Here is a 27,847-nt window from a genome sequence, read left to right on the forward strand (position 1 = left end):
GTTTGATTTCAATATTCTAATGTGAATTCAATAGGTCCTTTGCGAAACACACTCTCAAAGTCATCCCAATCGTGCATGTACCGACCGACATGGTGAGCGGTAAAACCAAATGAAAACAGAGCGAACTGCATTCCTGGGGTGTCCGAGTGTTTTGAGAGAGAGAATCTTTAATTCCATCGTCGAAAAAAACAATCCAAATCACAGTATTGAGAGGAGATGAATAGTATCTAGCATGCAAGCAACACCAACCAAGTATGTAATTAAACGTGGTGGAAACCGAGAGCATGCAATAAATGCAGTTTGATGTATAGCACTCCATAGTTACATCACGTAATTTTGCAGCTACAGATGCTCTCGTTTCGCTGGCTGCGCCCTCGATCTTTACCCCATATGTCTCTTGACCTCATCCTCGTTCTCTCAGTAGCAATGACAGATAGAGAAAAATCAATTTCACGAAGGATTGAGGCAGGTAATTTTTCGAGGTCGATTCAAAATGTGAAAAATAATCCTCAGACTGGGAGTGCATCGTTAAAAATATTGTCAGTGACTACGTCCAGTGGTTTAGCTTTGTTTAAACTAATAGTATGGAAATGCGAGTGAGTTTTAGTTGTATATTTTTTCAAGAAGTAAGTTTTCTATTCACGAAAGGGAGTAATGTTTGCAGGGCTACAACAAATAATTGATTTTTCTTCTGACTGTCTTGCAGTACCCCCACCCACACTAGTTTAAGGAATTCAAACGGGTTGTAGAATCGAGTTTTAAACGTAAAAACAAGACTACCGGAGCCCATAGCTAAAATTTTGATTGAACGATGGTCACTAAGAAGACAGTTGACACAGAGAAAGATCGGCTAACAAACAAAATGTGTTCAAACAGCAGTGCAAGTGGAGCAGGATCAGGAGGTGGAACGGGACCCCTGGTCAGTTTCAGTGCTGGAACCACCCATCATTCGGCCCACAGCCAGGATGCACCAAACATTTTGGTTTACAAAAAGATGGAAGCGATCATCGAAAAAATGCAAGCCGAAGGATCCGGAGTATCCGTTCGCACGGTGAAAGCCTTCATGAGCAAGGTACCTTCGGTGTTTACTGGAGGCGACTTGGTTACATGGATAACTCAAAACTTAACCGTCGATGATGTGACAGAAGCTCTTCATCTGGCCCATCTGCTTGCTTCTCATGGCTATTTGTTTCCGATCGACGACCACCAACTGACGGTAAAGAACGACGGAACATTCTATCGCTTTCAGACGCCCTACTTTTGGCCTTCCAATTTTTGGGAGCCGGAGAATACCGACTACGCTATTTACCTATGCAAGCGAACCATGCAAAACAAAACCCGTCTTGAGTTGGCCGATTACGAAGCGGAAAATCTGGCCAAGCTGCAGAAGATGTTCTCCCGTAAATGGGAGTTCATCTTTATGCAAGCCGAAGCCCAGAGCAAGGTGGACAAAAAGCGGGACAAATTGGAGCGCAAAGTACTAGACTCACAGGAGCGCGCCTTCTGGGATGTGCACCGTCCAATGCCCGGCTGTGTCAATACGACCGAGATGGACATCAAGAAGGCCTACCGGCGGGGAGCGTCCAGTCTGGGTTCGGGTTCAGCCGGTTCAGCTGCCAACAGCAACCCCGCCGAAACGATGGCCAAGACAATCAACCTGCTCAAACAGAAGTTGGAGCGGCGGACCATCAAGGTGTCGAAGGCGGCGGAATCGTAAGTACAGCGTGTGGGTTGTGATGTGGGCAGGGGTGTGTTTGCTGCTTTATTACTATACTTAACCATGAGTCAACATTTCCCAAAGTGTGCACACCATTTTTCGACAGTCGAGCTTTTTCTGTAATGGCTTCACTACGATAAAAAGACTAAACTTGGACAGTTTTTTGAAATACGCATTATTTTCAAAGTAATGGTTATTTACTTTTTTAGACATGAGTTTGGATTTAATGAAGTTCTCGCGAGTGGTATCATTGATCATGCTCACTGTTTAACCTGTTAATAAAGGTGATGAAGTGTTCTTCCAATTGAAAGTTTGTATGACGAAAAAAAGGTTAACGATTGATTTTATGCAATACATTATTTTAGCAAAATTATCTATTTGAATAACTTACATCGTAAAATAACAAGTTACTTGTTGGTTTAACTATTGTTTAGATAACTGTTTGTCAACAACTTTTATTGAATTGGAAATTCTAATGCTATAACAACAACGACGCTCGCGATCACACTATACTCATTCGAAAGCTTCAGAATGAGTCTATACTAGTTTTGCGAAACGTTGCGATAAGCAGTCAAAATTAAAAAAGAAACTGTCGATGGAGACGCATTGTTATTATTGAGATTTACAAGCGTTTCACTAGTAAACAAGCGATAAGATGCGAATGGTAAATGTTTCTTAGATGTTGGAGGTATTCATACCATTTTTGAATACATCATATTGATAAAAAGCATGTTAAATAATTATGTTTTATGTAAGATATGAAATAAACGTCCTAATCCAACAAACAATTTTGCTGGATATTGGCTTGAACAGTTCTTGTTCAGCTTATTCTCTTGGATCAAAGGCTTGTTCAGCTTTCGATGTTTGTTCGGAAGCTACTTAAAACACTATTCCGTTTCGATTCGAAGTCCTGTACGCTCACTGCAGCAGAGGCGGAAGATATTGCGCGAGAAGCAAAGGCGTCTTGAGATTGAGCTCGAAGAGGAGATGTTGTTGAAATATTTTATTGAAATTTGAAAAATTGAATATGTTGGACAAAAATGTAATATTAGGCACATTAAATGGGATTCTCGTTTCTTTTGAGAGTATTTCCTCGTAGTGAAAGTTGGTGGCAGGCCTTGTCACCTACAAGTTGGCTCGTTGTGGAGGCTAGGTCTATCGCCGAGGACTACATCGAGTAGATTGCAACGAAGCGTAGATTTAAATTCCTTTCTTGTAACCTGACAAAACTGGGAACTAATTGGTTGATGCAACGGAGACATCAGTACCGAGAAAAATTCCGCCACCGGGAAACTCTCAGTCGGACTACGATAGTTTCATCGCCTGAGAGCCAAATATTGAGGTTAAGATAAAACGTGGGAAACGAGGGCCAAACAGAGACAAATAATACGCGTGCGGGCGCTAGTATTGTCTATCTCGAGATAATCTAGCATTTCGTCGGGGTTCTTGCTATATGGGATACAAACGAGTGCGATCGAAACAAAAAGAAACGTCAAAAGTTTTCTCACTCGCACTGATGCAAACTAGATGGGTGCGTAACTCAACGCACGGCCCGGTGGCGCATGGCTCAAAAGTCGCAATGTGGATTTAAGCTAGGATAGGATCCGCCAGCTGGCTTCTTCTTATATTTTACTAATCCCTGTTGAAAACGACATACCCCCACTCGACCAATGTTGCCAAAATATTTGTTTTGTTTCGGTCGTATATTTAAGAAAGCGGTATCTCGGGAAAACAAAAAAATCAACACAGTTAACAATCGTCGTTTTATGTTTGATATCACAATATGACAACACTTCCAAGCAGCCCTTTAGTACTTTTAGTTTCCAAGCCGAAGGTTTGCCTATGTCACTTTCGTCCAATCACGAGCTGGTTCAGAATTGGTTCAAAAACAGGGGACAGAGCTGGCGGATCCTATCCTAGGATTTAAGAAAAGATTCGCAATACGCTACCTACAAGAATGAATTTTATTGTGTTCAAATTTATATATCATTTAACGTAAGCAGTGTTGCCTGGATGGCTTTCTGTCAGTTGTTGTGTGTCGAACCAGGCGTTTCAACACTCCTCAACTCTGAACGGCTTGATGCCAATCGCTACAGGTAGTTTCACAGCTTGTAACGGTAGATCAGCTTCCATGTGCTCGCTTGGCAATATTTCAGTAGCACGATGCCATCTCGAACCATATCTATCACGAAATTATATCTCGTGTCGGTGTTGCCAGTTGCTCATCAACGTCCAACATTAGTTTCTGAATTCACTTTATATCCAGCAGACACTCGGCAAGGGCTACGTATTCAGCCTCGGTACTAGACAATGCCACGCATTTCTGTTTATGGCAGCCCCATCCGATAAGTCCACCGCCGTACTTAAAATTAACCCAGAGTTCCATTTGCGGTCGCTGGCATCACCTGCCCAGTCAGTTGTAGTCGGTGCTACACTCATTCAAACTTGGGTGTAATTAGTCTATCTCTTTCTTTGCACTACACCGGTGTAACACCAAGAAAAAAACGAAAACGCTATTAGTAAACTCCTCTTCCGTACAACAGATGACAATTGCATCGTCAACATAGATCAGTATAAAGATGAAGTAGCTCGCCTTTTGGCGTATGTAAAGGCACGAGTCCGCCGTCGATCGGCAGAAACCCATGCGTTTCAGCACCTCGTCGATCTTTGTGTTCCAAACACGAGCTGGCTGTTTAAGTCCGTAAATACTGCGTTTCAATCGACAGACTTCATTCGGATTGCCTGTCTCATAACTGGGAGGCTGGCGCATGAAGATCTCCTCCTGCAGCTGTCCGTGAAGATACACAGTCACAGCCAGATGTCAACATGCATGGTTAATATATTTCGCTTGCTTATTCGTACGAAATGTAATCGGCTTTATTACGGGAGCGAAAACCATCTTTCCCATATTTTTAGCAGAAGCCTTGTGCGACCAGCCGCGCTTTGAACCGAACGAGATTGCCATCCTCATCTGTTACGCTTAAAGATCCATTTTGATCCGATTGCCTTGTCAGCTTCTTTCTCCGAACAGCCTAGATAAGCCGTGTAGTGTCGGTAGTGGTTGTTTCAACCGGCTAAGAATTACACTACGGACTACCTGTTCCGGTGGTAACACAAAACAGGGAACCCCAATTCCATAGTGTCATGCGACCCGTGCTATGGGTAAAATTGTTGAGGGGGTTTAAAATATTCTCAATGGCGAACGGAGCCTGGGAAGAGCCGGGCGAACTCTCCAGTAACTGGCTGTGGTCCACTAGGAGGTTGATAACTCTATTATCTTTCTCCGGACAAAACCAGCCTAGAGTCCGCGTGGCATCCGGCGGGTTGAAGTATGTCAGTTATGGAAATAACTGTCAAATTCATTCCCAAAGGTGGCCGCGTCACTTATGAGGAGGCAGAGAGCTTTAGACCGATCAGTCTGACCTCCTTCCTTCTCAAATCAGTGGAACGTTTAATCGACCACTACATTCGGGATGGTAGCTTGGGCGAGCACCCGCTGCATGCAATGCAACATGGATATCAGCGGGGGAAGTCTACTACCACCCTGTTACACAATGTTGTCTACAACGTTGAAAAAGCTTTTTCACAAAAGCAATCAAGTTTAGGAGTTTTTCTCGATATTGAAGGGGCTTTTGACAACGTGTCTTTCGAATCCATTTTGGAAGCAGCACGAGATCATGGAGTACCTTCATATATCACGAACTGGATACACGCAATGCTTAGCAACCGACATCTGTGCTCATCGTTAAGACAAGTAGAGATGAGGAAACTGAGTGTCTGCGGATGTCCTCGAGGTGGTGTGCTGTCACCACTTCTATGGGACCTTGTCGCCGATAGCTTGTTGAGAAAACTAAATGAGCTTGGGTTTCCGACGTATGGTTTCGCCGATGATTATCATATAATGATCACCGGTATTTGCATTAACACACTTTTTGATTTGATGCAACAAGCCTTATGTGTTGTTGAGCGGTGGTGTCTTCATGTTGGACTATCAGGTAATCCAAATAAAACCTCAATGGTGCTTTTCACGTAACGAGGGATTACAACCGTCCATTGCAGTTTTTTGACTCTGAAATTATTGTCGAAGATCAAGTTAAGTACGTTGGGGTAATTCTCGACTCAAAACTTAATTGAACAGCTCACATCGATTTCAGGATCAAGAAAGCTTGCATGGCCTTTGGCCAATGTAGACGGGCTTTCGGCAAATCTTGGGGACTCAAACCCAAGTACATTCAGTGGATCTACACATCAATTGTTAGACCAATACTGGAATACGGATGGCCTTGTTTGGTGGCAGAAGGGAGAAGTCATGACAATCCAATCAAAGTTAAACCATCATCAAGATGGTCTTGATGGCGATGACTGATGCGTTCTCGACAACACCTACTGCTGCTCTCGAGGCACTCTTGAACATAAAACCACTACATGTGTTTCTGAAACAAGAAGCACTTTCTTGTGCATACCGTCTTAAGGTTACTGGGCTCTGGAACAGTAACCCAATAGATCGTGTAACTAGCCACACAAGACTGTGGCCCCAAATGGTTACTTGGGATGAATATACACTTGCTCCCAGTGACCTTACACTCACATGTAGTTTTCCTTCTAAAACTTTCAATGTGAGAATTCCTCTTTGTGAGGAATGGCTGTCTGGCTGGATGGAGCGACAACTTGAAGAATACGTAGTTTCTTATACGGACGGTTCTTTGTTGGAGGGCCGAGCCGGTGCTGGTGTCTATTGTCATGAGAACCAATCTCATTCGCTTGGTAGATACTGTACCGTATTCCAAGCAGAAATCTTTGCGATTCTGTGTGGCGTACAATCCGCACTTCAACAGGGAATTTGCGGTAAAAGAATCTATTTTTGCTCTGACAGTCAGGCTGCCCTGAAAGCACTTAGTTCGGCAGATTCGAGATCGAAATTAGTAATCGCATATCGAACTAAAATCGAAGAACTTAGCATTTCAAATGCTATCTACCTTCTATGGGTACCCGGTCATTCCGGTATTACTGGAAATAAATGGGCGGACGAATTGGCTAGAGCTAGCGCTGCGACTGATTTCGTTGGTCCAGAACCAGTTCTACCACTGTCAATAAGTTGGATAAAGCACAAGATTCGCTCTTGGGCTGCATTCGAACATGCCAACCGTAGCTTGCAAACTTGCGATCAAACAAAGGCTTTTCTGCCGGATGTGAGTCCGAAAATGTCAAGAAATTTGTTGCATTTTTCCAAGCACAATTGCAGTATTCTGGTCAGGACACTGACTGGACATTGCAAACTCAATTATCACATGGCTACTATTCAGCGCGCTGAGTATTATTCATGTGATCTTTGTGAATCCGATTACGGAACATCATATCATTTGATATACAATTGCCCTGTATTAATGCAATTGCGCATCCAAGGATGCAAAATGCCTACCTTTTCCACGGCTGTAATTTTTCTGCCTACATTCACATTTCTCTCTCGATGCTGCTGTCATTCGCTAGTGCAGGACGCCCAGCGCTGTACGGCTGCCTGTGTGCAAAGCAGTAACATGACAAAAAACTACTGTCCCCAGTACAGCCACCAGACGCGAGCGGTACAGCTTCTCTTTCCTTATTTTACATTTTTTAATATTTTCAATCTTTTTAATATTTTTATTCAAAAATGACGACAATGAATGCGGCTCATTTACGCCACGGCCGGCATCAACGTTTTCGTGTGCGGGACTCTTCCTTTGACTATGCAGAGAAAAATGTACAAAGCAAGAGAACAATCTTTACTACGCCACACTCTCACCGAGCAGTCGGAGTACAGCAGCAAAACAAAAATGTATTCTACTGCTGTACGGGAAAATGTACTCGGTTTGGCTACTGTTCTGGCAAGAGCTGTAGTGATGCGTCGCTGTAGCGGGCTGTACGGCTTGTGCAAATGTAAATATATCGAAAAAAATGTAGTTTATCGGTACCGTTGGCATCCCTGTGCGCATCCGGATTTTTGGTTCTCCATACATAGATGAACCTATGTACAGAGAGCTGAAATTTAAGGATATGCTTTTGTTCCTAACCCAGTGTGGTAAAGAGCTATAGTTTTTTAGCCGTATTTGAATGACAATATCCCCTCGGGGGTGTTGATATATCCGCTCACTGTTTGAGCAGAGGTTCTAAATCCCTCCGGGGGTTGGAAGTTTTATTCTTGCTGTTGTAGCACCTGCAGATCGTTCAGCATCACTCCGGGGGTGCAGAATGCTCTGTTTTAATTGTTGTGTCGTTGTTTTCATTACCCCTAACCTTACCACTTCCCCAATCCTTTCCATCAGGAAAATGATGAAAAGACGATTCTTGGCAAGGCACAAATCTCCGATCAACATGGGGAACGTGCCATTTGAGCCAGACGCTACTGATTCCTGATTCCTGATACGCTTAAAGATCCATTTCGATCCGATTGCCTTTCGATGTACCGGCAATTCGACGCGTTCCCATACTCTGTTTTCACGATGAGATTGCATTTCTTAGTCCATCGGTGATTTCCACTTGACGCGTTGTAGAGCGACAGCCTCCTGGAGTTGCCTCCATTGGTCCGCAAACATCACTGTGTAAAATATCTAGCACTTCAGTTGATGTCCTTTCGACAACCTGCGGAATCGTGACCGAGCCTCTTTGCCTTCAATACAGCATTCACAGATCCAGCGGATACCACAATCGACGATTTTCAGTCCCATCGCCAAATCGTGTCGCTTTATTTTACCAATAACATCTGGATCCATGTGTCCAAACCAGCGATACCATGTATGTTGGCGGTTTTTCGTATGCTGTTTTGTTTCGGATTTCTACACTCGATCCTTCACAACTCACAACCAGTACATATCGCTTGCTTTATCCGCGACCGCGACTACTGTATTCCCGTGAACGAGCTTGCAACCGGTGCTGTCAAATACTGCATTGACACCTTTTGACGCGAGCTTGCCGATCGAAATCATTTCCCTCTAATGTTGGGACAAACAGTCCCAGTAAAGTTCAGCCGGAAATGAACTGGAATTCTGGCTGGTTGCAGTTCGTATTCCGGCTCCAGTGACACTAACTCACACTAACTAGAATCGGTTGTGTCACTGGAGCCGGAATACGAACTGGAACCAGCCAGAAATCCGGTTCATTTCCGGCTGAGCTTAACTGAAGTACACCGCGTAGTGTGAGCACAGACTAACAGACATAACACTATGAAGGAATTTTCCACTAGAGGTCTATCCCCCGTATGCTTGCTCATATGTCAGTGGCGCATAATTGCAAATGTGGCCACAGTCCCAACTACAAATATATTTAAAATGATCGTTAAAGCGGGCGAAGCATTGTTTTCACGTGTTATGTCTGTTAGCCTGTGGTGTGAGTTCGATAATCATTCGTACACTTAATTAGGCAATCGCCAACGCCTTCTACACGACTTTCAGTGCCAACGGCGACTATGAAGCACGCACGCGTACCGTGTTCAAGTGCAATGAACGCACTTTTGTCGCTACACATATGCGAGGGGCACCCGAATCGACCAACCACAAGTGAGAAATGTCAGAACTGTCATGCAAACGCAGCATGAACGTGAACGATTTTGTGTCGTTTCGCATATCTGTGCAGCGATCATGGAAGTGATGCGAGACAGCGTGTGGTGCGAAGTCCATAGATGTCCTCCACAAGTATCGATGAGGGCTCCACTCCAGACTCGAGGCATCAGAGCTGGACTTAGAGAAGCTGCTTCAGCAGAACAATCAAAATCAAGTATCAAGGATGTGCAGAAATGGTGGATCACAATGCCATTCAAACCATGATGGGAGCAACAAAGCACGTTTTATGAACACTTTAGAAAAATAGACCACTCGCAGTTCAAACTTCTTTTTACATAACTACTAAATGTAAAATTTCCTAATTATAAAATAAATCTTTACCTGAACTTGAAAAGAAGTCTGAAAGACTTTCAAAAGGTATCTTAACAATTTGTTTTAGTTTAGTCCGGCTACTTCTGACTCACCCGTTGTACCCATGTTTGTCTTTGGATCTTGCCTCGCGTAGACAATGTACATCGATGATGTTGTAGTTTAAGAAAAGGCCTTTAGTTCGTCACAGGCACAACAATTTTGTGCAGCAGTCAAGCAATTTGTAGAAAAAACAATTTGGAATAAATTTGCGCAATTTCAGGATTAAAGCCATCGACTCTTTGGTACTCTTTACGTTTTGCTATTGCTCTGCCCTGTTTATATGATCTCAAGGAAGATGTAATGTAATTCGTTCGAGAAAATGCCCCCTATCAGTGAGTTCTTGTCGGGCGATCTTACGAACGCTAATGCAGTTTCTTGATTGAAAACAATCCCATTTCCCATTGCCGTCTTTGTTTATTATTTTTCACCAGCTAGTGCTAGTGTGTGACGTGTACGTAAATGAGTCCTAGAAAAGTCTAGAGGGTTAGTTCGTGTATATCGGTAATAGTTTAATTCTAATAACCATAACAAATGCGAGACATCGATTTCACGGGACACAATCCAACTAGATCGACTTCTGATTTCTTTTCAGATACATTTCCTATTATGAGCAGTATAGTGAGTTCGACTATTTCTTGAACGCTCCAGAGTATCCTAACCCATGGCAGTCGGACAGTACCGAGCTGTGGGACGCCGAGAAACAAGGGTAAGTTGAATGTCTGAAACCATGAACGACATCTAATGACCTTCTTGAATAAATTTACAGCAAGGATATCCCGATGAAACGTGTCAAACGCTGGGGATTCAGTCTGCGAGAGCTTTTGAACGATCCTATCGGACGGGAGCAATTCACGAAATTTCTTGACAAAGAATTTAGTGGCGAAAATTTAAAGTAATCATTGTTCCTATAATCACAGACTAACAGACATAACACTATGAGGGAATTCTCTCAAAAAACATCGATCCGACCATTTTCCCAGGACACTAGCTCCACCTTTTATTCACGGTCCCAAACACTCATTTACTGGTGAGTTACCCCTAAGGTTTGGGAGCAATTTTTCACTAGTGGTCTATCCCCCATATACTTGTTCATATGTCAGTGGCGCCATAATTTCAAATGTGGCCACAGTCCCAACTACAAATATATTTAAAATGACCGTTAAAGCGGGCGAAGCTTTATTTTTAAGTGTTATGTCTGTTAGTCTGTGCTATAATGCCCAAGTTGATCCAACTAACTTTCCGTTACCTCGTCACTGTAGATTCTGGGAAGCGATCCAGGACATGAAGGCCCAGCCACAGTCGCAGATCAAGGACGCTGCCAATGCGATCTGGAACGAATACCTGGCACCGGATGCGGCCTGCCCGGTTAACATTGACTCCAAATCTCTCGAGATCTCGCGAGAGGCTATCAAGGGTGGCACGGTCAGTCAGAGTCGCTGGTGTTTCGACGTGGCAGCTGATCACGTGTTTTATCTGATGAAAACCGATTCGTATTCACGATATCTGCGCTCCGATATGTACAAGGAGTACCTGAATGGTTCCAAGAAGAAGGTAAAGTCCATACCGAATTTGTTTGGTGTGAAGATTAATTATTAGAGCTCGGCTAAATGCTTCTTTTCATTATCGCTCGACGCGTAGAGTTAGTATCTAGTGTTGTTTGGTTGAGTAGTATTTATTGAACAGCATAAATTCCGGCTTGAAGTTTTCGGATTCCTCCGAGTGGCTTCAATGGTAGGGATGGGAGAACAACAGTTCACATTGAAGGAGTGGAACACCGTGAACATCTGTAATACGCAACAAATCGAAATCTATTAGGTTGAGCATTATCGGATCTATGTTTAGCAATAGTAGTAGCAAATATACATTACCTGCTAAGCAGGTGATGAACAAGTACAATGTTATTATCCTTGGGACCACGGGCAATTCTTCGGTTCAATTTTTCTCTTGGTATGTTTCTCTGTATCAATCGGTTTAATTTTTTATTTGAAAGTTCATCAGCGCGGTCAGAACATTGGGATAGTTGACGATCCTAGTCGTAAAATGCACTATAAGATCCGGCCCTACACCTATCCTTGGTATAAGAAACGCAGGAAAGAATGTAAAAATCCATACCGAGTTTTGCTGCATCAGCAATTGGGTCCAACCAGCCCCGTGAATACCGTTTGTTGCCAGAAGCTGCCACCAAACGCCAGTAGCGCTAGCTACGTTTCAAATGTTTAAGATCTGTTCACATGAATAGTACAATATCGTTTGAAAGTGGCATTTAAAATGATTAATTACTAACAACATATGAAAAATCATGCTTTTTGGCATTGCTTTGTTCCCATAAAATCCGAACGCTTTTACCACCTGAGAACCAGTTAAACACAACAAAATGAAGTTTGTTTGCATTCGACAAGTTTCAAGACGAGTTAACAACATTTGCTCAGAGCAATGTGAACGTTGCTTAAAGCGCCTTCACTGTTATTTTTGTCAACTAATAAAAAAATGAGATTTTTTTCAGTCATGTAGTAAAAAACAAAAAAAAATCTACGGACACATCTTCCGGACACAATTCCGTATCCTGGTAGTCAACTGCTTTGTATCCTTGGCCCGCCAATTATTTTTGTACACTAGGGCACTGAGGGAGCCGAAAAAATTCTCAATGGGACGGCACAGGGGCAAGGTGGTCGGATTCCTTTCTTTCGGCACGGTATCTTTTTCTGCTCAAGATACTCCAGCGTCTTCTTGGAGTAATGGGAAGACGCCTTGTCCGGCCAGAAGACGTACTTCCCATCCGCATGATGCTCCTTTAAGAGCGCCAGAATAATTTTCTCAAGACACTCCTCCTGGTACACTTGTTGATTGATGGCCAGACCGCTCGGTTTGAACCACGGCTTTGAAATCCCTCTGTCCGACATCGTGATGTACAGCATAACTTTTTTTTCTTCAAATTTATGCTTTAACTTATATTTTAATTCGGTGGGTGTGGCCGACTTGTCGCTGTAATAATAGCTGTCGTTTCCTGGAACGTGGGTCTTCGAGAGCGGAAAGTAACTTTCGTCGTCCAGCACGAACGACGTCCCGCGATAGTTCTTCGTCATCCACCGACACTGTACTCGGGGGATCAAGTCTTCTTCCGACAGATGATGTCCTCCATCTTGAGAGTTCGGTGAATCAAGGTATGGGAGCAGTGATATTTTCGGTCGGTGTCACGCAAACTCATTCCGTCCTTGTTGTCGAACAGCTTTTTCAACGCTTCCTTCTTTTTCTTCTTCGTCATTATCTTCACCGGACGGCCGCTACCGGTTTTCCGCTCCACGCTCAGGGATGCCAGGATACGGTAAACTGCACTCACGGACACGTTTTCGTCTCGAAAGCGGTCTACCGTAAACTTTTTTCCACGATCATCATGCGTTTCGTAAAACCGTACAACATGCTCGCGGGTTTAAAACGTTTCAAAAGCCTGGCCTGTAGTGTGTTGCTGTATTGACACTGTGACACACGCTCGTGCCTAACCACTAAAACACTCTTTACTCTTTCTTTCACCCTTCATCCCCACGGAACTACATCAAGGTATTATTTTGTGGGATGTTTGGTTCACTGGCGCCACGACGACCCGAACCCGGTATTACGTCGCGTACTAGTCGACTAGTCCCCGGCGGTGAACATCGACAGTGAGTTCCCCGGTGGCGATTTTTTTCCTGAACCCCGATTTGTGATTGCACGGTGGATTTCTAGTCGATGGCGCTACTTTGTTGGTCTCTTTGCCACTTTCTCCGCAGCTCGTAAACTATACTCGTAATGACTCAGTTGACAGTGTCTCAGGTATACTCGTCGAGACACATCACTTCGAACTTTTTCGAACCCAGGGCATTCGAAGATCACGTTTTCCGATAGTCTGGAACCCGCATTCTGTGCAGCGTTACGGCGATTGCCACCCAGCTGGCACTGTTGAACGCATTCTTCACGCCGATCGTTACCACAGCGTAGTAGCGATTACCCTTCTTTTCTGCTTCAACGCTTTCTCCGCGCTCTTGACGACTGTGGGGATGGCGTCCAAACTGCCTTTGCGATAGTCCGTTCTCACTTTCAGCTTAGTTCGTCCACAGACTAACAGACATAAAACTCGAAAGTAATGCTTCGCCCGCTTTAAGGGTCATTTAAATATATTTGTAGTTGGGACTGTGGCTGCTTTTGAAATTATGGCGCCACTGACCTATGGACAATAATATGGGGGATAGACCACTAGTGAAAAATTGTTCCCAAGCCTGAGGGGTAACCCACCAGCAAATGAGTGTTTGGGACCGTGAATAAAAGGTGGAGCTATTGTTCTGGGAAAATTGCCGAATCGATATTTTTTAAGGTAATTCCCTCATAGTGTTATGTCTGTTAGTCTGTGGTTCGTCTGCCTGTTGAGGATGGCCCTTTCCAGAAGTTTACCAAGAGTATCATGCAGGCATATAGGCCGATATAATGATGGATCTCCTTGTGACCTCCCTGGTTTTGGCAGCAACATTAGCTTCTGGATCTTTCATCTGGCCATGCATTTCTGTAGAACTTGCCTGAACATGTCCGGAAACACCAGGATCGCGGTCTTAAGTGCCACGTTGGGGATACCGTCCGAACCGGGAGCTTTCTTCGCTTTCAACTTTTTTGCCACGATAAGGAGCTCGTTGTTGGAGACTCGATTGTCACCAGCATTTCCAACGGCTGCATCAACGCACGGTAAGCAGTGCCCCAGAGGTTAAGGTCTACTTCCTTGCACAGCTCCTTGTAGCAGGTGGACTTACTAAACACTATCTAGCGTTTAAAAGCGGCTCTAGCCGCCCGGATTCAGATCTGGATTTCAGACAGGCAGCACGGAGGATGTTGAGCTTTTCGTTCCATCAATGCGGCGGATGCAGGCAGTTCCATGGCTCCATTTTCCTCGGCATTGCTACGTCACCCGTCCTCGCTAATGTGCTAGCGGAACCTTCGTTGCACATCCTTACATCCAGCTTCGCCAGGGCTTCTAATACGCTGTAACCACTTGCTTTGGTCAGCCTGCTACCTATCACCTCTTGGACAGGGAAACCGTCCATCACTTGGATTGCCGCCATCCCTGCACTATCCACCACCCAGTTACCGATACTGGGAGGAACATGATACGGCTCTGCAATAATTACAACGTCGCACTTCGTTTCTGTTGTTGCCTGCCACAACAGTTGCTGTGCAATGTCACAATAATTGAGATTAAGCTGGGTTATCTCCATCATTATTGGCCTGCCTTCGCCTGTTTTGTACACTCGGCATAAGAAGCCTCCCGTCATGTAGGCTTTTTCGGCCTCATTTGTGCAGAGCAAGCACTTCGGTTGCTTTGTGCAGTCTCTAGCAATGTGTCCCTTCTCCCCACATTTTCTGCACAGACCAAATCTGTCCGGGTCTTCTTGCCTGATGGAAGAAACCCAGGTGCCTGATATGCCTCTCTATTTGTTTAACGGCTCTAAGGATCAATCGTAACGAGCACGCCGACCATCCGACTTTGATCTTACCGTCGACATAAGCTTGTTGGCTGAGGCATCGCTGCTGTCTGTGCGCCACTGTACACATTCCTCAACCTGATTGCCACTCCAGGTTACATTGCTATATTAGCGCGCTCCTCACTTCGTCTTCCGTTGTGATCTCGTCCAGATTCCTGAGCTCTCACATTCGCTTCTCTTGCCACCGCTTCTACCACGATAGGCGGAGCTCTTGATCTATGGATCTTTCTTCAGCTCGAACAGCATCTCGCATTTCCGAGTGCGCCTGGTTATTATTACGTTCTTTCCCAGCTCCTTCAGCTTGGGATCTTCTTTCACCCTTTTGAGGATCGCATCGTACGTCACGCCATCGTTCGTTTTGACGACTAGAGCGTCTCCCCTATACCTCTCCTGGTGCGGCCGAAGGTCTTCTTTCTTCTTTTCATCCTTTTCTTTCTGTTTTTTAATTCCCACTTCTGCGGTTTCTACCGTTCGCCATTCATTCTGCAATTGTCGACTGTTTCGCTGTCTTTTACCGATATTCGGGCTTCTTCGGTTCCTCATCCTCTCCTGGTGTTTCCCTTACTCTTTTCACAGAACGAGAATATCGGTCACCCTTCGGCGTTTCATAGGCTTCAACTTTTGCTATCTCCATGGTGTTCAGCGTCTTTTCGGCGTGTTCAGCTCTCTCTAGTAACGCCATCTGTTCGCATTCGGCTGGTGCTACGGCGGATTTGATACTAATCACTAGACCGTTGATCTGTCCGTGCACGTTGCCCTTGCTTTTCACGATTTCGTAGAGTTCTTCGATTTTTTGCGTCAACTTTGTCACTTTAGGTAACCCTGGGTTTCGAAAGTACTTGGAGACCTACCAAAGTTTTATTGGGAGGGAAGGGGGCATTCAGTACCATTAGCCTACTCGCCGTTTCGGGGAAGTGCCACCCATTCTTACTTGGGTAGTGTAATGGCTGTCCGTCGGTTTCGATGAAATCCTCATACACATCCGTGTTCTGCCGCCAGTATGCCGTAATCTTACTGGTATCGATCCTAATGTGCCGGTTGGCACTCCAGTTGAGTGAGGGTGCTTTATGTTAAAGTTTTGGATGAAACCTTTGCGGAAGCAGTATCGACTCGCTTCGACGGAGCTGCCTTCGGATTTATATGGCTTTTTATAGAGGTTTAGTAGAGCCACAGATAACAGACGTTTAGGCTCGATTTGAATCGTGTGTAAATACCCGCTACTGAGATTCCGAATAAATCAGACGTCTGAAACACGTTTGGCAAACGTTTGTAGATGGCGCAATGATCGATGCAATGCAGTTAGAGTGCAGCTGTCAAACACGTATAGCAAACAGTTGCGCAGATGGCAATAGTGAAACACGGATTTCCAACGTTTATCAATTTGAAAGTTTACACAGGTTTTTGAAGAAATTTTGTTCTAGCCTAAACGTCTGTTATCTGTGGTAGAGCCCAACATTACATTGCCCCACCATATCCTAGCAAGACTCCCTAACTCGAAGTAAGTCCGGGGGAGGGAGTTGTTAAGCCCCTGTACTTCTGTCCTCCTGTCCCTGCTGCCCCCGGGTGGCGCAGGTGTGATAACATGTATCATATTGTGAATATGGCGGAAGGGTGGTAGGCTCGAACGTTACGTAACATGTATTGATTGAAGAGAATTTTATTTAAAGTATTTCAAACGTACTAAAGAAGTGGAGGATAAAGAAATTTGAGATAATTCTTGACATTGAAGAAGAGGAGGGGTCAAAGTTGAACAACCTGCTTTACGTAATTTATTAATGGACGCTTTACCACAGACTAGCAGACATAACACTATGAAGAAATTCCCCTAAAAAATATCGATCCGCTGATTTTCCCTGAACTCTAGCTCCACCTTTTAGACACGGTCCCAAACACTCATTTGCTAGAGTGTTACCCCTCAAGCATGGGAACAATTTTTCACTAGTGGTCTATCCCCCGCCTGATTGTTCTTATGTCAGTGGCGCCATCATCGCAAATGCGGCCACAGCCCCAATTACAAATATATTTGAAATGACCGTTAAAGTGGACAAAGCATTGTTTTCGAGTGTAATGTCTGTTAATATGTGGCTTTACTATGACGGACTTTTGCTTGGTGTTGCTTTTTCCAGGAATTTTCCGTAACTTTTGATGAAAGCTATTGGTGCATTGTGCCCCAAAGCTGCGTTTTACCACATCTTTTCCTCTTTTTTGTTCTAGCGGTTAACTCGTCTATATCATCGTTTAAATTCTTACTTCTTAGTGGTTGGGGTGTGATGGTGATTTGATTTCCTATTGATACGTATTTGGGTAATGCATATACAGATTACTATGATCAACGCGCATGATTTCTATTCCAGTTCTTCGTTGCTCGTTCATATGCCAGTATCCCGTTGTTTCTTAGCCCTAGTAACTCATGGTAGAATAGTGGTAGAATAGTAAGTAGTCTTTATAATATCCACATCGAACTGTTTCTATATGCAAGTTGGTCGCGCTAAATATTGTGAACCATAAACACCTCTTCTGGTAGAAGTTTGCTAACACCTCGTACCTATTTTGATTGTTTCTTCGGATTAACGTGCAACGTGATCCAAATGCAGACATCCGTGCGAGGACTTCGAATATTTTCCGGCAGAAAAGATACACCTGTGATAAACTAAGGCAGACGCGTGTCTGTGCGAACATCACGCAGCACAAACGGAAGAGAGAAAAGGTAACAACCAAACAGTCGTTGAAACAGTAGAATAGTTCAAATGCAAACATCAGACAAATACCTAAAAGATTGTTCCAGATTGTTGCTAGAGCAGTAACCAGCTATTGTAGGTAAATGTGCATTAGAGGAGAGTATATTCGTACCTATTTAGATGCCACCAGAACCTGACAGACCAACAGACATAGTGATCGATTGTATGGTGAACGTAGGTATGAGCTAGATTTTTATGTCTGTTAGTCTGTGCGGTAGTATACTAATCATCAAATAGTGGTGGGGGATATACTCTATAGCCGCTTGACAGATAGTGAAATGAGGTTAAACATTACCACAGTTAATACGACATGTTACAAACTATCTATAGACACGTGGATATAAGCTAAGCGAAACATGTTATACAGTCACCAGCGGTAACCCACCATTACTCGAACAAATAGTGAGATTTTAAAGTTTGGATAATATTTTAGTGGCAAACAAGTTTTTAAAGACGCAAAAACTCTATAACCGATTAAAATCATATGAATTGACAGTTCAATTGCACTCACGTTTCTCTGAATACCTATCTACTCTGAAAATTATCAGCTCCATTCGGTGCAAAGCTATTGAAACAATCACTCTTAAACCAGTTCTCATGCCCACTTCCAGCATTCCATTGAAGTAAGCAAACAATCAAAACCATAATCGCCAGAATAATAAATCAAAGAACTTATCCTACCACTATAGAGTAGTAAATTAACTCAAATTATCCATAGTAGCTCCCAATATCTATAGATAAAAGCGTCAAATTGTTTCAATCATCTCGAAGGTGGAAAACCAGCGGAATTCGCCATTTAGAATAAAAAGCGCCAAAGAATCCGGATGTGCGAATATTAAGTCCTGTTCGATATGTGATCGCCTTACTTGCTAGAAGTTAGTTTGGTTATGTGTAACTGTGTAGAAGATGACACCAGTCCTCTGTATGACAAATACGGAACTTAAATTGTTTCTTAATTTGATCATTTGTTGGTGTTTATGTTCCACGAATCCAAGCGTCATACAAAACATTAAAAATGACGAATGTTCCCACCTTTCTTATCTTACATCGTGCGATTACACATACATACTCGGCGAATTAGTTTTCAACTTTCGATTTGATGGTTACAAAAATGAACACATGAACTATACCATAAGACTTGCGACTGTTGTTAACAAAATTTTGATAAACATTTAATGTTCTTGTATATTTTTTCTACAATTTCACTCGTATGTGTGTTCTTAGCATCTTTTCACTTCAACAAATGACAAATGAACACAACTGGGCAAATAAAATACAAACGGTTACAGTAAATCAAAGAGCTCAAAAAGTTTTTTTTATGAATTGAATCATTTACTTAGTCTTTGACCATTTCTCGTACAATGCACTTCCGAATTTTCTTTCTTCTGTCTAATTCAATTTAACTAGTAATCATTCTTCGATTCTTTTTGTGTGGTCAGTATGGATTCTAGCTCCAATGCAACAACCGATTCCGAACCCGATTAAGTCGGAATCGGTTGTTGCATTTGAGTTGGAATCCATTCTGACTCCATTCTAAAATCCGAACCGGTTCCGGAATGAGTTTAACTGGGCTGTCTTCAACCTAGCCTTCATCAAATATTCCACAAATCCTACTACATTTGGTCCAATCACTTTGCTCGTGGTGGTAGTGTTGCTAGAAGTAAACACTATTTTTGCAGCATTTCGTGTGTCTCGCCCTTCGAGTACTTGACAATCTGTAACCGTATTAGTGTGTTCAACGATTTGTTTTCCTCCACCTGTCATAGTTGGAGGAAAGTAAATCGAGAATAGCTTTTCGATCGGATTATTTTCATGATGGAATCTGACCAACCGGTATTGTACGTCTCCGGAATAAGTTTAACAGCGACATAGAGCATTTCAACACCATTATAAATACTTTAGCCGAGCTATTTCAAATGTTTAAATTGGCTGACAGTTTTATATATGACAGCTGGAGGAAAACAAACCGCCAATTAATGTGTGTGAAATAATTTGCTTGGAACTCTATACGGTAGCACCGAAGATCACATGTGGTTTTCTTTTTCTTCATTATCTTTCTCATCTCTCACCTACAGTAAGCGGCTTGCACACTTATTTTGTTCTGTCGAATCTCAGCTTTTTTCACATCTTTTGCCGAAATCTCAACAGCTGAGAGCACAGTAAACTTTTTTTTTTGCTGAGATCTCAGTTAAAGTGACGTTGGATAGCTGAGACTCGGAAAATATTGCACCGAAAATTTTCTGCAACTTCTTTCGAACATTGTGAAAATTTATTTCACCCAAACCAGCTAATGGGACCCCGCATGGGGTCGGCACGCCATCCATGAACCACACCCTTCCATCATACCTGAATTCTGGAGATATAATTGACCAGCAGACCCTGCTAATGAGAACAGGTTAACTGAAATGATGTAGATGAACATCGTCTACCCGTTCCCCGAATATGGCGGCAGCTCAAGAGGCAAGAGGTACGCGGTACGTTCTACGCACGATCACTTAGAAAGCGCACAATGCGTTAATCGGAATGAAACCCCTTGTCACCGATCAATCTATAGAGATTATTCACCACCCAACCCTCAACGTGGTGCAGGGTATTATATATGATCTCGATACGATAGACTTGAGCACGGACGAACTCGCTCGGGAGCTAAGTAGTCAAAACATCATCACGCCAGAAGAATCACTCAAATGATAGAAGGTAAACCAGCCAACATACCGTTGGTTGTCCTTTCATGCACAGGATCGTATCTTCCGGAGAACATTTATCTAGGCTTAGTCAGGACTCCAGTATGGCAGTGCTCTTCTTCCATGTTATGCGGAATGTTTGGCCACGGTAGTCGCTCCTGCGCCAAACGACCGACTTGCCTAAACTGCAGCGGATCCAGCAGCTGAAAACTATCTGAAGCTAAATCTCAACATCTCGAAGTACTAAGCGAAATGAAACCCTCGCAAAGCTTTCAGCCCCCTCTCAGGGCAAAATGCGCAAAGATCTCCATCAGAAATAGCACACGTCAATACCCTTAAAGAAAACGCACCATACCCGATAACTTCAATACAATATAATCACCGGAACAAACCCCAAGAACTGCAAGCAGATACAATCAAACCGACCCACGGATATGGGGACGACACAGAGCATCCACCATGGCAATGAAGAATCGCGACGCAAAAAGTCCAAAGGACAACCCGAAAATCGACCAAATCAAGAAGCCCGATTAAAAAGGAAAACAAATCAGAACAACTAACACGCACATACAGAAATTCGCAAACCAGCACGCAGACAAGGGCCAGCTCGCTAGAAACCATGAAACATTCAAGCCTGGAAGTCGGTAAAGAAGGAAGAGTGACAATAGATATCTCAGACTAAATAGACCCTACGACCAGCATAATCAAAACCGACCAAAACCCCCCGGTTGGAGCCCTCATGGACACCGACATCAACAGAGAAAACCTCTCCAACAATACGCACTTGAACATTATCATACCAACAGTTAACCGTACACATACATCGCTCTCGTAATTTTTCGGTCTCATCCGATTCGTCCCTGTCGACTGTTGTAGCTGAGCCACCGGATCTCACCTCTGTGAATGACTATCGAAGAAGCATCACCCCCCGCATCCAATCGAAAGTGGAACACGCGGTCCTTTCCGCTACCCCGACGGCCGTCGAGGCACCACCTGTCGAAAAGTACAACAACCAATGAACGCGTCGTATCTGGGAAGTCCAACCCCGGACTTTTCCAGCACGATGTCAGTTAACAGAACACCACCTACACCCACCGGCGCACCGGTCTCTCCCAGTAGAAGAAAATCTAAGGCCAGTCGCTGGCTGCTCATGACACCCAGTACCCTTTCGTACAAGTAATAACAATGCCAGCTAGACAACCAGAAATTCCAAACCTGCTAGCTTGATCTCAAACGGTAAATCAGCCTCCGTTTTCACCATGTTCCTGGAGGCACCAGAAGACTACCAGGATCTTCTGGTGGCCACTGGGGAGCCTCTGTATCCAGACGATAGGATCTACAAACATCGTGCACGATGCGGAAGACGTTATCGCCGATCATCACCTCTAGACATGGCCGGAAAATCTAACGCAACCGCCAGCAGCATAGCTCTTGGAGGGTTGTCTGGTAGCTCCAGTCCGCTAAGTGTCAGAAGCCCTACTCGAAGTAGTTGTGCCAACTCCAGTACTCCTACTTCATACCTTAGTGGGAGAAATAGCGTGCTAGCCGTACAATGGAACACCAACGGACTGCAAGCAAATCTCGTAGACCTGCAACGAACTATCGCTTGCCACGAGCATATCTGCCTCGATATTCAGGAGACACACACTAGCAAGGGCACGAATCCTTCCCCGTGGTTTAGCCACGTTTGGCTTGGGAGTCTAGGTGTGGTGCCAACATATATCAGACAGTTGGACTCGGAACCGGATCGGACCTAATAACAGAGCCGGTGCAGCTCAACACCGACCTAATCGCCCTAGCACGCCGGATCAATTACCCCCTCAAATACACTATAGATTCAATCGATGTACCCCAGGAAGTTAGTGATATACGAAATAAGCTTGGCAACCTCATCGAGCAGCTCCCAACCCCCTTTATATGAATGGGGGACTTCAACGCACACCACACTGCTTGGGCTCTAGGAGATGCTGTTGTCGCGGTAACGTAATATTGGAAGTAGTCTAGAACAGTAATGCTGTCATCCTTAATAACGGCAGCACCACATTTCTGCGCGGTCGATCGACATCGGCTTTGGACCTAACAATTTGCACCTACTCTATCGCAGGATGTTGTGGATGGTTCGTCTCATCCGACAAGGGGAACAGCGACAACTTTCCCATCACAATTTTCCATGAACTCACTCCCCCTCTACGTCCCGACGTAGGCGCTGGATTTTTGACCGAGCAGATTAGATAGCATTTGAACAAAATCGATCTGACAATATCGACCGAGACCGAGCATACTCACCCGAGACCCTATCCGAGCTCATGGTAGGATCATCATGGTAGCATCATCTTGTATCCCCCGTATCAGCGGGATTCCTCCGAGTCGTGCAATACATTGGTGGAACCGTGAAGTGGCATCGATTACCAGGGCATGACGGACGGCCCTTCGATCACTCAAGAGAACAATCATCGATAAACCTCCAGAAGAGCGATTCGGAAGGCTAAGACCACCAGCTGGGCTGACTTTCTCGACGGTATCAGCCATAACTCTTCAGCCCAAGATTTTTGGAGGAGAGTGAACAATAGAACCAAGCGATTTTCGTCCAATCAGCCTGATGTCCTGTACTACCAAAACTATAGAGCGACTGGACGTTTAACAACCTTGTTAGAAGACAGGAACCTACTTGGTCGCCGACAATGCGCCTTTAGGAAGGGCCTCGGTACTGACGTACATCTTGGGTGCCTCGGTGGAGTAGTTAACCAAGCATTATCGGAAGATCTCCATGCAGACATTGCCATACTGGGTATAGCGAAGGCCTAAAACACCCTGTTAGAAGACGAGAACCTACTCGACCGCCGACAGTTCGCCTTTAGGAAGGCGCTTGGCACTGGTGTACATCTTGGGTGTTTCAGTGAAGTACGTTACCAAGCATTATCGGAAGGTCACCATGCAGACATTTCCATACTGGGTATAGCGAAAGTCTGTAACACTGTATGGCGGGAGGGTGTACTCCGCCAGCTACATCAGTGGGGTATCCGCGGTAACCTCGGCAGATTCATTCAGGAATTCGTTAGCAACCGTAGCTTCCAAGTCTGCATTGGGGGCAACCGGTCTTGCACCTTTCACGAGGCAAATGGAGTCCCTTAAGGTTCTGTTTCTGTTACGCTGTTTTTAATTAGTATGGATGAACTCCTTATTCACCGCCCTTCCCGCGAGTGTGTAATCTTCGCATATGCAGACGACATAATACTTGTAGTAATTGGGGAGACAATGAGGCGTGTAAGAATAAAGCTGCAGACAGCGCTCAGTGCTGTTGGGCGATGGGCTGAGTCCGTCGGTTTTAACATTGCGATAGCTAACTCTCTCGTCCCATTTCATGCAAATTAAAAAGGAACGCCAACGCAAGAAACGGCTAGTTCAAACCATACGCACTCCACAACAAATTCAAACAGGAGGACAGCACTGAATATAACCCAGGCTTTAATTCACAGTAAAATATTCCACGGTATCGAACTGACCAGTCGGAATTGGGAAAGCTTGGCCGTCACTCTTGCCCCCTCTATCATGGAGCGATTCGACAAGCGACCAATCTTCTTCCCAGCACCCCCGCCGAAGCCGTCTGCATTGAGGCTGGTGTTCTTCCAGGTCGGTGGGCTGTAGCAGTGACCACCATGAAACGGGCGCTTAGCTTCCTTGAAAAAACCACCGATGATGATTGTAGCCTTCTGGAAACGGCCAGAAATCTTCACGCCCCTCTTCCAGAAATCACTGAATTGCACAGAGTTAGGAGCCGCAATTGGTCTAATCGTGGACCAAATCTTGGCACCAGCCTTTCTCGTACCATTATAGCAAAAGCACAACCCAGTACAGTGCGAGCGCAACTCAACCAGTTAGTGAACCGCCATATCATGATCTATACTGACTGCTCAAAGATGGATGAGAGTGTGGGGATGAGAGTGAATGAAATAGGAACAGGTCTTGCTTTTCGTATCCCATTCACCTGTTCATTTTTTTCAGCAGAAGCAGCAACGATTTCTCCAGCAATCTTCAAAAAACCCGAGGATACCCTAACCGTGATATTTACATATTCACTCTCCGTCCTACCCGAACTAGAGTCCTGGAAATCTAAACACCCTTACGTCCAGGAAATCGAAGAGAACTGCGACCCCCCTACTACGATATGTTGGGTCCCAGGACACTGTGGTATTAGAGGAAACGAAGACGCTGACCGACTAGCCGAACTCGGCCGACACTCCCGTAGCTTGTTAACCCAAGAAGTGCCGTCGTCAGGTATTTGCAAGGCATTCAAGAGTAATGTCACCAACCACTTCGTTGCTCATTAGAGAGGCTCTCGAGGTTTCCCACAAAAGGTGAAGAATTGAGCAAAGAACCCTCTCTCGCCTACGTGTGGGGCACACAAAAGTTACCCATGCCCATTCAATCACTCGGGTCGACCCACACGGTTGCAAAATTTGCAACACTAGGCTATAACGTGACATAAGGGTCCATCCATAAATGACGTAGCATTGTATGGGGGAGTTTTGTATTTTGTGATGATGTGTGACGACGGGGGGTAGGGGGTCATGTCAGGTTACGTAGTCTTTTTAAGGGGGAATAGGAATTTTCAATTCGTAAGCGTTTCCTTATATATGATTCCAAAATCAAAGTGCGATTTTTTTAATACTGTACTCAATGGTTCACGCTTCGTTTTTTTTTTTTTTTATTTGTTCAATCTTTTTAGTTTTCTAATTGTAATGGAAAATTCTTGAACATATGCGTAGTTAAAAACGAAGTTTTTTCTTTGCTAATTCTCGAATAATACATGCTCAGCTTTAGGGGGATGTGGGGAGAAGAGTTGCCGTCAAGGTACGTCATTACCAGGGGGTATATACAGGTTTGCGACGAAATGCTACAATGGGGGAGCTGGGGTGTTAAAAATCACTCCAAAATTGCTACGTCATTTATGGATGTTGCCTAACATGTTTATAGTGAAAAAATTGTGACAATTTTTGATATGTTATGAGGCAGTCAATTTTGGGCAATTTGTGCGTTACGTAATTTGTAAACGATGCTTTAAATAACCGTTATTTATCTTTCCTACTGACCAACACCATGGCTTATGTTGCAATCGTCTTCATGTTCGAGGTGCGTATAAAATTCGTCCCTATCGCTACTTTCATGGTGTGAAATGTGCACGTTTATTATGCTCATTTTGAATGAATGTGAGCTTTGAACATCATTATTCCCGTAAAGATCAGTTCAATAGGCGAGAAGGGCGAGTCATATTAACAAATCTGCTGAAATGGAAACTCTTCTAGCTATAGCCTAGTAGTACATTCATTTTTAACTATATTTCCATTATATGCATCTTTCAAATGCTATTTTCTGTTACATTAAATATTTGACACAGCAAACCAACTGCAAAAATAACTGTCGAAACGACTAGGATTTGCATCTAAAAACTTTCAGATGAAGGGAATGGAAAATGAATGGTTGCAGAATGCACAATGAAACAAACGAAAAACTAGCTACTTACCACTTTATATTTTTTTTAGCGAAGCCACAGTAATGTATTGTAACAAACATAAAATGAAACGACAATGGAACTGCGAAACAGTTTGAATTGTTTCCTATTGTTTTACACTGATATAGCGCATATAGTTTTTAGCTTCTATTTGTGATATTTTTGTGATTATTACCAAAAACAAGTAACAGAAATATGTTAAACAGGTATAAAGCATAGGATAGCTGTCAACAAATAGTGTATTTATACTAGGAAAAAAAAACAATCAATCATAGAATAGTGCAACAAATACGATGGAATACGTGTAAAATTCTATATTTTAAATGTACAATTCTGAAACTGTGAATCGTTTCCGAATTGTCCGGTTCAAATTGCATCCGAAATCCCTGCCTCAGTAATGAGAAACTGGCACTCTCCCGGGGCGATTGTGGGACTGAACTGAAGCCGACAGGTTCGTTTGTGGTTTCCAATTATGCGGCTAAGCTGTATCCGAGTATGTACCAAGCTAGCCCAGGCTAATCCGAGAGCCGGTACGATCTTTTCATCGTCTAAACTGGCATCGTCGAGCACCGACCGTACCTGGTTGGTGCAGACGGTGGCGAAATCGAACTGCTCCTGCAGTGAGTGTAGAGCGTGTACGACGCGTCGGAAGGAATGTGCACGGTCAACGTAGTTCTGTTCGTCTCCGTAGACCGCCGCAATGGAATCGATTATCAACAGTTCGATCGGATTGTTCTCCAGCAGAACAGGGAGTCGATCGCTGATACATTGTTCCAAAGCTGTCTAATTGACTAAATTGAAGTTTAAATTTGTTAGTGAAGTAAACCTTGAGAACCTACTGAACTATTCAAATGTTCGACGAAAATATTGTCGGTGAAATTAAACGGTCCTTCGTCCATCTCGGCACGTTTTTCCTTCAAAGCTTGTTCCATTTGAGTTATCCTTCTGGATGGGAATGGATGCTCAGTGCAAATGTAAACCACCCCACGAGGCTGTAGCCTAGGGTTAGCTTTCAGCTGAAACTGGGCAACCAATGCCAAATGGAGAGCGAGTTGAGTTTTGCCCGATCCAGCATCACCCGCTATTTCAACGATTCCACGTGAAGGCAAACCGCCACCGGTGAGTCGGTCCAAACAGGCAACATGGAACTTGATTCGACGCCACCGTTGGGCACAGTGCGACAGCGATTGTTTTGCTGAAATTTTAACATTTTGGTGAGCAAATGGCGTTTTTACAAATTGAATAGATCTTACCAGTAAGTACTTCCGTTGATTTCTTGTTTCGATTTTCAGTTTTCTCTGTGTCACTCATTGCTTTTTATTCCTAGTGCTAGGCACCGATAAAATGTTTTCTTCTTCTTCTTCTTCTCTGTTTGACAGAGATGCCAGGTACTTTTTTCAAATGTCTGCAATAATAATTTTAAAAGTCTGGGAAGAACAAAAAATGTCAGGAAAGCTAGTGTAACCAAAAGCCTTTATATTCAAAAATCTGCAAATATCTGCAACAAAACTAAAAAATCTGCAAATATCTGCAACCAAACTAGAAAATCTGCAAATATCTGCATCATCGAAAAAATCTGCAGCTTAAATTAAAAGTCTGCGAATTTGCAGACTTGTCTGCAAATCTGGCATCTCTGCTGTTTGAGCTATCGGCTGACAGCTCGGTATAAGGGCTGAGTGACTGCGACTATATTGCCCTGTTGTTTTATTTATTGTCGCGAGGACGGCTTCGTGTTATCGCAGTATCAATCTGAAA

The 27,847-nt window shown here is 43.9% G+C and overlaps 2 protein-coding genes across 2 annotated transcripts; one reads left to right on the top strand and one right to left on the bottom strand.

Annotated features, from left to right (window-relative positions):
- The first annotated feature begins 408 nt into the window (after nucleotides 1–408).
- LOC131677686 (regulator of G-protein signaling 7-like) lies at nucleotides 409–26,438 on the top strand. Its single transcript, XM_058957652.1, has 6 exons — nucleotides 409–626; nucleotides 707–1,713; nucleotides 10,253–10,366; nucleotides 10,427–10,552; nucleotides 10,920–11,211; nucleotides 17,756–26,438. The coding sequence occupies exons 2-6, from the start codon at nucleotides 812–814 to the stop codon at nucleotides 17,813–17,815; spliced, it is 1,494 nt and encodes a 497-aa protein (XP_058813635.1). The 5' UTR covers nucleotides 409–626; nucleotides 707–811; the 3' UTR covers nucleotides 17,816–26,438.
- A 20-nt stretch (nucleotides 26,439–26,458) lies between these two features.
- Nucleotides 26,459–27,468, bottom strand: LOC131677694 (DNA repair protein XRCC3). The gene is made up of 3 exons (XM_058957661.1): nucleotides 27,346–27,468; nucleotides 26,932–27,287; nucleotides 26,459–26,875 (listed from the first exon to the last, which is right to left on the bottom strand). Exons 1-3 carry the CDS (start codon nucleotides 27,401–27,403, stop codon nucleotides 26,459–26,461), a joined length of 831 nt encoding a protein of 276 aa, XP_058813644.1. The 5' UTR covers nucleotides 27,404–27,468.
- Between the last annotated feature and the right edge of the window lie 379 nt (nucleotides 27,469–27,847).

This window comes from Topomyia yanbarensis, chromosome 1, assembly GCF_030247195.1.
Source record: "Topomyia yanbarensis strain Yona2022 chromosome 1, ASM3024719v1, whole genome shotgun sequence".
NCBI lineage: Eukaryota > Metazoa > Arthropoda > Insecta > Diptera > Culicidae > Topomyia > Topomyia yanbarensis.

Coding starts and splice junctions, on each gene's coding strand:
- LOC131677686 (XM_058957652.1), top strand. CDS start 812: ATGGTCACTAAGAAGACAGTTGACACAGAGAAAGATCGGCTAACAAAC. Junction 1,714..10,252: donor GTGTCGAAGGCGGCGGAATC/GTAAGTACAGCG, acceptor ATTTCTTTTCAG/ATACATTTCCTATTATGAGC. Junction 10,553..10,919: donor TTTAGTGGCGAAAATTTAAA/GTAATCATTGTT, acceptor TCGTCACTGTAG/ATTCTGGGAAGCGATCCAGG.
- LOC131677694 (XM_058957661.1), bottom strand. CDS start 27,403: ATGAGTGACACAGAGAAAACTGAAAATCGAAACAAGAAATCAACGGAA. Junction 27,288..27,345: donor ATCAACGGAAGTACTTACTG/GTAAGATCTATT, acceptor TTAAAATTTCAG/CAAAACAATCGCTGTCGCAC. Junction 26,876..26,931: donor TCGAACATTTGAATAGTTCA/GTAGGTTCTCAA, acceptor TTAGTCAATTAG/ACAGCTTTGGAACAATGTAT.